General features: G+C 39.4%; 1 protein-coding gene across 1 annotated transcript; it reads right to left on the reverse strand.

Moving 5' to 3' along the window:
- Positions 1–1,952: 1,952 nt before the first annotated feature.
- On the reverse strand, positions 1,953–11,053 carry LOC149449777 (intelectin-1-like). Its single transcript, XM_089692736.1, has 7 exons — positions 10,990–11,053; positions 8,960–9,127; positions 7,745–7,992; positions 6,107–6,265; positions 4,878–4,998; positions 4,683–4,786; positions 1,953–2,166 (listed from the first exon to the last, which is right to left on the reverse strand). The coding sequence occupies exons 1-7, from the start codon at positions 11,051–11,053 to the stop codon at positions 2,014–2,016; spliced, it is 1,017 nt and encodes a 338-aa protein (XP_089548862.1). The 3' UTR covers positions 1,953–2,013.

The raw sequence follows: 11,053 nt of genomic DNA on the forward strand, positions 1-11,053 counted from the left end.
ACAGTGCAGATTTACGATACCTTGATACCTCTGCATTACTTACTACTGAGCCCTGAACCCCACCTAACTGACTGCTGATGTTTGAACTTTGCCTCACTACTGACCCCTGAACTCTGCTCCACTTATCACTGGCCTCTGAACTCTGCCTCACTTACTAGTGAACCTTTTAATCACTTACCACTGATCCTCTGCACTCTGCATCCCTTTAAGCCACGGCCAATATTCAGTGCAATGAAAACCACAGCTAATTTTTGCTGGAAGGAGAATCCAACTAATGATCTTGCACACAGGCCCACTGCTTTCAATAAACACCCCATAGCCAACCTTACTGAGTAGATGCAAATGGTGCTCAGGAGTTGGATTGGGAACATGCAAAGAAACAGAGGGGGAACATGCCTAGTGCATTACCTTTTAAAAGATCATTTATTATGTAAATAAATGGTAATATACTCACAAAGGATCAAATATCAAGAGCACATCATATAAAGTACAGCAAGGTCCAGTCACACTGGATTTTTTCCATAATGGAACTCCTAGACCTCCAAATGGTTGATGCATTTTGAGGACTTGCCTCTTCCTCAATGATGCTTTGGTCCCTTGTGCAGCACAGTGTCTGTAGTCCATTGTAAGTGCCCACCATCCTGTTTCCAGGGGTCAGCCACTCTCACTGTGTCCCTACTTGATCATACTTCTCCAAGGATCTATGCAAGTAACTTGGATTTGTTTCCATCCACATGATATTCAACAGCTCACATCTACTATAATACTGCATGCCATCACTCTATAGTTTATTTTGATTGACTCATAGCCTATATACTCATATTCACCAACCAGCGTGTGTCAATCTTTAGCTACAAACGTAAGAGAATCGCTGTTACCTAAAGTGTTAAACACATATAGTATATTATATGTATCTTTAACCACATATTTACCACCTTTTTAAAAACATTTATTTCTACCAACAAACAACAGTAATGGACCTTAACAACTCTTAATAGCTTCAAAATATTATAAGAAAAGACCTCTGTAAATTCCAACCCATCTATTCTTAACAGGACTTTACATAAAATAACCTGTTTTTTATATTCCCTTTTCTAGAAAATTCTGGAAAATGCCATATTTTTGTAGGGAAATAGACATACCAGCTAATTATTACTTAACCCTTGTTATCATTCTTAAAAGGGACTTTATTTTTATAGAGATGGGCCCAATCTCCATGTTTTACTTTCAGGGATGGTTCACACACATCTGCATCAAAAATGCATGCAAAGTGCTTTCAATGTATTCCAATGACCCTAGTTCATAGCATTGCAGTGCATTCCACAGCAGTTAAAACTAGAACATGCTCCATTTTTTCTGTATGGAATGCATTTGCAAAGTGACAAAATGCATAAAAGCGCACCATAATGCACATGTCCTGAATTGAGATGAAGGAAAAAAGAGGGGGAAACATGCGCTAGAATACATAAAAAATGCATCAAAAATGCACTGGAACACAAAATGCATCAAAAATGTGAATACAGAAATGCACATGGAATGCTGAAATTGTGGTGTGAACAAGCCCTTAAGCCGATCTCTGTAAAGACTATTCTTACAAAAAATAAGCACAATAACTACATTTAAAAATTACAGCTCACTCCAAGTTCTTCTCTCAAACTCTTCTCCCTTCTCTTTGTTCACCCCATTGTCTGAATTACATACTAACCAAGCTGCATAAACAGGGGGTCTTCTTACCCCAGACAGACTCTAAGATTGTTCATTGGATATCACTGTACTACATTCATACTGTAAAGTAGCATACGGTAAGCATACCCTTATACACACTATTTGCACTTACTGTATTTATCATAATGAGAGCTGAAGTTTATGTTGGATATTTTTTCCTTATCTGAGTCATTTTGATGGATAACATATATTTAAACAATAAGTAAACCAGATTTCACCCAAACGTATTCTATACTTTATTGAAGCAAACAAAAACTGTAAAGGGAAGAATATGGACAACTTTTCAGATTAACGATAGAACAGTAGGACAGCTGCCTCAGTAATTTCCTTGCTGGAACTCCATCCACTACGTGTTCCATAGCCGTCCCAGTCAAAGGATGCAAAGTCTCCACACTGACGAGGTGATCCCTCTGGGAGATATCCCCCTCCTCCAATGCAGTGCTAAGAAAATGAAAGATGCAAAAAAATATTACCAACTGATTAGTACGAAAGCCTCCTTACATAACTCAGAACAAGAATTTAGAGAAATGCCCTTCAAACTCTCAGTGGAGACTCTCACAATAAGAACAAAAAGGGACTCACAAGCCTTGCCCAAAAAGAGTCCCAGATGAAGGAAGATGCTACTAGGATGTCTGAAGAAGAGGGGATCTCCCCTCGAAATGCGTCAGCGCCCAAGGGCTCTGAAGAAGAGGGCCTCTCCCTTCGAAACACATCAGCCATCCTCCTAGCATTTTACTTTGTTTCTGAGGTAATGCGCAAGGCTTGTGTGCCCCTTTTTGTTCTTGTTTTGTAGTACCATTCTGGGCCTCCCCAGCTTTTAAGGGGGCTTCACAGCATTGCCCAAATTTGATGGATCAATAAGATAGATGAAGATCTGTCCATATTTGCCTGATCTGGTCTTCTGAGCACGGGAGGTTACTTTTTTCCTTCTGGTGAGACTTTCAGTGATTGGAGAAAGTGAAATAAGGACCTGGAAGTGACGTTTTACACGTTCTTTCTGGGTCATTAGCAATAAGGGGAGATCAGTGACTGGACAATTACTGATCTCCCTCCCCTCTACCCGATGGCACCCGCTATGCTTGTCCTGGATCTGCCGATGGGAATGCTGAGCCTAGGAAACATGGTGTGGGTGCATGCATGGTGGAGGACTGGCACTCATGGAGGTATGTGGAAGCTATCCAGTGTCTGCATAACTGCCAGATCATTTCCACCTGACAGCCTACTGTTGGCTTGTCAGATCTGCACATGCTCAGTAAGATGCTTTTAGGTCTCATTCACACTTGTGTTTGCTCCAAAGGCACTGTCGTAGTATGGTGGTGGCGGGGAGGATACTACACACTGGTGGCTGCGGCTGTCAGGAATGTGTGTACAACCCACCGTCTGCACTCCTGTACTACAGACTATGGTGGCAGTGCCTTTGTGGCCACATGTTTTTAAATACAAGTGTGAATGAGATTTAAAAGTAAGCATTTCATCGCACTGTGCTTATAATCATCATCCCGACAATGGTGATGATCACAATGCAGCAGATGCTATATGGCTGCCAGTCACATGGCTGTTTGCACTGACTTGCCTCTTGCAGTACTACAGTTGCTGTATGTCTCTACACCTTTTTCCAAAAACAAGTGCTGTGCAGTTATGCCACTTTGCTCATGTACCAGTACCCCTGTGCTGTGCCCTCGTCGGCCATCTATCTGTCACCTCCCACCCTGCTCAGGACTTTAGCCTTGCCCTCCACCTTGCTCAGCACTTACTGAGGGAGGCAAGTAGAAACTCCACCAGCGAAATTCTGTGAGCAGCAGCAGCCACCTGGGACTTTAATATCAGTATTGGAAACTGTGGTGCTGGCTTTATCCTCCTGCTTTCTGAAATTTAAAAATAATCCCCTCTCTGTTTCCGCCTCCTGAGCCACTCTGCTGAGCTGATGGGGCCCAGGGAAAATGTAATTAAAAACTGCTTGTACTATAGATGAACAGCAAAGCTACCGGGCCCCCTTGTAGAGCTGATGGGGCCCGGACCCAGTACAGGTAGACCAGTTGTATTATCAGCAGCCCTGGTACTGTACATAGGAGGGAAAAGACCCAATGCAAAGCCTGGATGATGTGGTAGGTCAAATCCAGAAAAAGTAATAATAGCAATAAGAAATGTGCTTAACAGGGGTTAAAATAAGAGATGGATGGTGGAATACGGCTGGGTCATTACACAGTGAGGAATCCAACAATCTCTGATAGGGACACCTATGCCTCGGTAGAAAGCACAGATGATCCAGCGATAGCAGAGCACCAGCACCAGCACCATTGTGAGATGGTTAGGATGACCGAAAAGCCAGGATATGTGGCTGCAAGACCAGGATCTACCCTCTGCTGACATCTCCCTTGGACATGCATAATAGAACGTGTTTCAAGGTATATAGGCTTGGGGGGGAGAGATACCTTGAAACATGTCTATTGTGCATAATAATATGCATCCTTTCATACCTCAGGTGAATTATTCTAACATAAAGAATAATTTATAATTAATATCTATATCTTTATTCTTTTGTCAAGGCCCCCACCCCACCATACATCCAAAACTGTTGGGTTAATAGCCCCCATAAGAAAGGTATGCAAAATAAATATTAATATAAAACATATGTATACAGATGTTTCACATGTACATATAATCTATATATAATGCCTTCATGTGGCAACTGTGAGCCTACATATAAGAAACCTTTAAAACCTGCAAGTCATAACAGTTCATTTCTAATGACAAATACGCTGTTAGCCTCGCAAAGGAATTTCCACCTTGCAAGTAAATTTTCCCATAGAATAAAAACTGTATTTTTGCATGTGCATGATTGCATGATGGAATTCAGCAGAGCTTCACCTCATTCACTAAGTTAAGGAAAAATTCTCAGTGAACAGTCTATTTGACTTTAGCAAATCAACCTGTGTCAGAGAAGTACTATTACTTACATGCTCTACATTGCAGCCTGTCACTTTTACACCAGGGCACAGAGCCAGGGGAGCTCTTTCAAAGTTAATAGCTCGGAACTGGACATAGCCAGCAGTGAACTCTTCTGTAGAGAAAGAACGTTGCATTAACATTGTGATCAGAATTTTACAGAATTCACATAGATAAGGATTATTGGATATTCATCATGATCTTACTTCCTCCAAGTGGTGAGTAGTAAGCTGCTGTCTTGTCAGCACTTCCAAAGTCATAAACAATAGGAACAGCAGGTCCATTGTGTGTCAAACAGGCTCCAATATTGTACACCAAAGGGTATTTCTATCAGTAGGGTACAAACATTGGTTCAAATTATTGTTATATACTTACTATATAAATTACTTAAAGTAGAATTATAGACAATTTTTTTTTTCATTTTGGATAGAGCAAAGGAGGGTTATAACCCCTGCCAGTTTATTTTTTGACATCTGTGTCCCATTCGGGGAGATTTACCTTCACTTCCTGTCCCCTAGCCAAAACAGGAAGTGAGAAAATTGCTGCAAATTAAGGAAATTCCTTGAGGACCCCTAGTTCATTGGAAGCTTTCTTTTCTAATACTTTTTTTTAGGACAACCCAAAATTTGGGGTTTCTTTACTTTCACTTTCGATGATAATGGTAAACAGTGCACATGGAGAGGGTGAATCTCCCTGACGGGGCATAGATTGCCATAAAACCTGACAGGGGCCTAATTCCTCTCCACTCTATCCAAAACAAACAAAAACAAGCTTTTCCTTTAGTTATACTTTAAAGCTCTTGTAGTAATAACACCACACTATCCATGGTGCACAAAGCAAATACACAAAACCGTTTGGAATAAATGTTCTATTGGTGACTTCCTCTCATGTCATTCTGTCATCTGTATGATTTTAATTACCTTGTTGTATATATTTTACTCTCTCAATCAACACTGACTATGTTTTATCCTTATGCTGCTAGCATTAGTAAATAGATAGTATTTAATCTTTTTTATAAATTTATTCAGTTACTTCCTGGTTCCAGGCCTAGGCAAATGATGTCATACATCTCAGGAGTCTTTAGGAGGGAAGGAAGAGCTATGCACACCCTCCTGCCTGCATGCCTAGGCTAAGGGCAGTTGTATGCCATTAAGTAAATGCTACACGAATCATCAGTCCTTACTCAAGATTGATTTCTTAAGAAATCAAGCATGGAGGTATAGATGGATGGGTGAGTTTGGTTTGAATATTAAAAATGAATAAACAGTGTTTTTGGTGCTCAGATGCAATGTAGTTCCACTTTAAATTTAAATTGAATTGAAAGAGTTCCAATTGTTCAAAGAACTTTGCAACACATGTCAAAATGCCTTTGTAGTGACAGCTATACCACATAAAAAAAACAATGGCAGCCTCTTAAATTCCATAAAGCATTTACCTTGTAAAGCCGGAAGAGGTTACCACCCTCTTGAGTAAAGAAACTGTTTTCTGTTCGATATCTCAAAAGGGATGAATTCCTCCACAGAGACAAGGGTGTGTTATTGGGAACATGCCATAGACCCAGATCTTTGGCAGTAATATCATAATATCCTGGATTCTAAAACAAATCATTTAAAAATAAATGTATATCTTTTTTCAGACATTATCACATTTCAGTTCAGAGAAGGAACTGTAAGAATTTCCCCCAAGTTTGATTAAAATTGATTTTCAAAGCTATCTGATCTATAAGAGCCAGAGTGAAGTATTTTTAAAAAGTCACAATTTTGTTAGATATTTTATAATTTATGGTTGGGAGTCTCCACATAAATGGGTAGGTTTACAATGTCTTCAGATTATAGAACACTTTAGAATCTGTAATAATATGCATAAGCCTTTGTAGGGCTAACCCCATAGGAGCCGCTAGTATTTCGCCCAGGCTTTCCCCTAAATCTTCACCCGCAATCAAGCATACAGTATTTCTTATAGCCAGGTGCACACAACGTCCGCTTGTTACTCCAATGATCAGTCTAAGGGTTGTAGTTTGTGTTGTTTTTATTTTGTTTTAGAACTAGGATAGGGAAGGAATATAGTGGGATACTCTGAATTGAACTATTCACACTTGAGGACAGTGGACAGCTGACTATGTAGGTCTCGAGGTTGTTAAACAGCACAAATCCCAGGATCCCTTTTGAAAGTTCTGTACTCATAAGGCCCTTGCTGCAGGTCACCTTTCTCTGTGATACTAGATAAGATGAGACATCAGACCAAAAAATGGGGGAAAAAATAGGCAAAGGGAAAAAATTTACTTTAAAGGCACAGAAACCATAAACACATATCAGTAAAATCACTTGTACTTTATTATCGTCATAGTAAAGTACAAGTGATTTTACTGATATGTGTTTATGGTTTCTGTGCCTCTAAAGTCCATTTTTCCTTTTGCCTATTTTTTCCCCCATTTTTTTGGTCTGATGAACTAGGATGTGGCACTAGTGCACCAAAAAATTGGAAGTGACCTGACACCTGAGTACACTCCAATACTTCTTTTTTTGTTTAGGATCTGAGACATCCCCCTCAGTCAGCTCTCAGAAGCACCCTGGATTTCAGCCTTCTGGCAGCATGTGGTTGGAACTCCCTTCTCAGAGGAAGAGGAAGAGGAAGAAGAACCCAGATCCCATGTGCTCACTGAATATAAATACTAGCACCCAGCATGCTCAGAGGCACCACTCCCTGTAATTGGCTGGAGCTGCATCCATATTCATATTGCTCATCTGCATGGTTCATACTATCCACCCAGAACCTTCCTTGGTTACCTGGATACAGATGAACCTTCACCAAGATGCAGCAGCACTAGCTAAACAATTGTAGCTCTTCTGTTAAGCAGAGAGAGCTACTAAATTTGCCTAACCATCTCCTGTTAAGCAGAAGACCATATTATGCTATACTCAACCATAAATATCCTAGCACCTATCTTGAAGGGTGCTACATCTTCAACCACAAAGAAGCAAAAATTTACAAAAATGCCTCTCACTTATCTCATATTGTATTCGTTTAATAGAATATAATAATTCTATGATCTCTATAAAATGCATTATAATACCTTATAATCATCACTGGTTGCACCATCTGATAGCCCAAATGTGGCATAATTTGCCCAGTTTCCTTCTCCTGCTGGATTATTGGGGTTGTTTCCCTGCTGGCTGGACCAGCGATCGCCTGCAGTGCATTTCCCATTCATGTTGTTCTCGTGTACACTGGCCACCAGTGTCCAACCTCCACCATTGGTTGTCATATCACAGAAGCTCTGGTAGACCACTCCATCTTCAGTGGTCAGTGTGTAAATTCCATCTGCAGTAGAGTATAGCAACATAAATTCATGCACAGTATGAAGACAATAACATGAGGTTAGAAGATATGTTTTACATGCAATGCAATCTTTTTTTTTCATAATAGTAAATAACATCCATTTCACAGACACCTAAATTATGTGGTTTCTCTGTCTTTGCCCTTAAAAGCGCCCAATCCAACTGATGCAAACTACTGTTTTTTTTCTTTTAAAATACCTTATCGTTATAGTCTACCATGAATGCAGCTGCAAGACTCCATTATACTTTCAACCATCCCTCATTTGCTACCCATTTCTGCCAATTGTTTTCTCTGCTGTTCTTCATCATCTAACCTCTGAGTAAAGTTCAGGTAGCTATGTGTTGTCTACAAAACACTTCACAATGACCTCACCTACATTTCTGGTACCCCTAAAAATATTTTAAAATGTTCTCTCTATCTCTGTCTCTCAGACAAGGCCACGTTCTCTGGATTTCTCTTCCCTGACCCATTAGACTTGTTACCCCTTTAAAATATTTAGACAGCCCATTAAAACTCATCCTTTCAAAATGTCCTATTTTTTCCTATTCCATTACTGCTGCAGAAGCAATGCACACCAACAGAAAACTATTACTACTGGCAGTTTAGAAAGAAAAGCAAACATCTCATTTGTATGGGCAACATGGGAACTTTCCAAATGTTCAAAAGAAACAATTTGATTTTTACAGTGAAGGGATTATTGCAAACCTACAAAATATATTTAAAAATTGTGGATAAAATGTAAGCTATTTAGTTGGCCTTTCAATCATTTTACAAGTCTAACCATTATTTTCAAAATGAAGATCAATTATTTCACAAAGTATATAATATTTTCATTATGAATAAAACTTGCTATGCTAGATAATTGATGACCTGTTGTATACAGAGTAGTGTTTGACAATACATTGACTCGGATTGTGTATGTACTATGATATATAAATGTGTATCTCACCTTTAGCATATCGGTCTGAATTCTTGATTGCCTTACAGCTCCTGTATCTATATTCAACATCTCCAGTGGGGTATCTAGAATCTGGTATAATGCCATTTGCAGTGTCATCATCCCAGCATGACAACAGGTTAAGGATAGCCTGCTTTGTCTCAGAAAGGGAAGCATATTCTAAAATAAAGACATGGACAATCAAAGAAAGAAGTATATACAGTATATTGTCTGCCTGTATTTCCTGACAGTTAGGGTTCTTTCTTCTGTGTATTAATGATCAGATTATCGCACGATCACTCCAAAAGCAGCATTTTTCGTCTGATTTTCTCATCGTGTGTTTTATGCATAACAGTATATTTGTTGTCAGAATGTAATTAATTAGATTACAGAATCATCACAGTAAATGCAAAAAAATACAGAATGATTACAACAAATAGAAAAAAAAATGACCTTTATGAAGTCATAAAAATAATCAAGAGGCACACATTTAAACTTAAAACGATACTAAATGTTCATTTATTTTTTTTAAGAACAAACATGTTATACTTACCTGCTCTGTGCAGTGGTTTTGCACAGCGCAGCACTGATTCTCCTCTTCTCAGGTTCCCAGCCCAGCAACTTGCTATGGGGGCACCCGAGCAGGTGCGCTCCCAAGCCGTTGCTGTCAATGTGTCCATTCACACACACAGCCGTGGCTTGGCCTGACCCCATCTGTCTCCTCATTGGCTCACTGGCTTGATTGACAGAAGCCAGAGCCAATGGCTCCCACTGCTGTCTCAGCTGATGAGGAGGCAGAGACCCAGGATAGCCAAGGTTTTTATACACATCACTAGATCACGATTGGGCTCAGGTAAGTAATAGGGGGGATGCTGCACACAGAAGGTTTTTTACCTTCATGCAATAAATGCATGAAGGTAAAAACCTTGAGCCTTTACAACCACTTTAATGGAAAACCTTGGGTTGTAATTATCAGAATTTAAATACAGGTACTCCTCGCTTAACGACCGAGTTCCGTTTCAACGACTTGGTCGTTAAGCGAATTGGTCGTTAAGTGAGGAACTGCATGTACTGTATACAGTAGTACAATATATGCATAGTATTTGACAATACAGTATTCTGAATAAGTAAAATAACAAGAAAGATCAAACTGAAAACTTCCACTTGTCTTAATTTGCATAGGTTGTGTAATTTACACACAGTACTGGAATGTTGTATTACAGAACATAAAGTTAGCAAAGTACGGTCGTAATGGTCGTAAGTGCGAGAAGTCGCTAAACAGGTAGGTCATTAAGCGAGGAGTGTCTGTATATATTTTATAGCTCAAACCTTTTACTTCTGGATATATGTTTGCATCCATACCTACTTTATAGTTTTTTATTTCTAACAGCAGGACCTTATATGTTGGTCATAGTTGAAACCAAGGTCTGCCTGTTATAAATCATTAGAAAAATCCAATATAAATACCAATATGGCCTAAAATATCACTGTTACAGGTGTCTTTAACATGGAAAAATTCCTTCACCAATCTGAACAAAGGTATGAGTAAAAAAAAGTGTAGCATACAAAGCTCACTAGTTTGGATGGATCCTTTGCAAAATATGGTGGAGATTTACTAAAACCCAGTATCTGGTGCAGCTGTGCATAGCAGCCAATCAGCTTTGAACTGCAGCTTGTTCAATTAAGCTTTGGCAATAAAACCTGGAAGCTGATTGGTTTCTATACAGAGCTGCATCATGTTTTGCAAGCTCCTGTTTTACTAAATAACTCATTATGTGTCTATGGTGGCAGCTTTAAGCACAGATGTGCACAGCTTCTTGTTGGAACTTGTTGTTAGCATTTGGGATGGACCCAAATGAGTTTTTTTTTGAGTCCTTAGATTGGCATATTATTAGAATCTTCCACTCAAAAGTGCATTGGGAGTCCCATGACCATGTTAAGAGTGATACTCCAAGCACAATAGCAGACTGGGTATGATAATAAAAAAAGCTGAGCACCTCTGTTGTAGATCATACCTCTTTCGACACAAGAAATATACTCACCACATTTGTTAGCAAAAGCTCCACGAAGTGCCAAGGAGAGGACTAGAAGACTGTACACCAACAT

The sequence above is a fragment of the Staurois parvus genome, unplaced genomic scaffold, assembly GCF_062004578.1.
Source record: "Staurois parvus isolate SC_StPar_1 unplaced genomic scaffold, SC_StPar_1.0 ptg000604l, whole genome shotgun sequence".
Taxonomy (NCBI): Eukaryota; Metazoa; Chordata; class Amphibia; order Anura; family Ranidae; genus Staurois; species Staurois parvus.

What these genes read in the sequence shown, in the direction of transcription:
- LOC149449777 (XM_089692736.1), bottom strand. Translation starts at nt 11,053, where the DNA reads ATGTTGGTGTACAGTCTTCTAGTCCTCTCCTTGGCACTTCGTGGAGCT. An exon ending in ACCTCTTCCGGCTTTACAAG is followed by an intron (nt 4,999 to 6,106) that starts GTAAATGCTTTA and finishes CCCTACTGATAG; the next exon opens with AAATACCCTTTGGTGTACAA. An exon ending in CAGGCTGCAATGTAGAGCAT is followed by an intron (nt 2,167 to 4,682) that starts GTAAGTAATAGT and finishes TCATTTTCTTAG; the next exon opens with CACTGCATTGGAGGAGGGGG.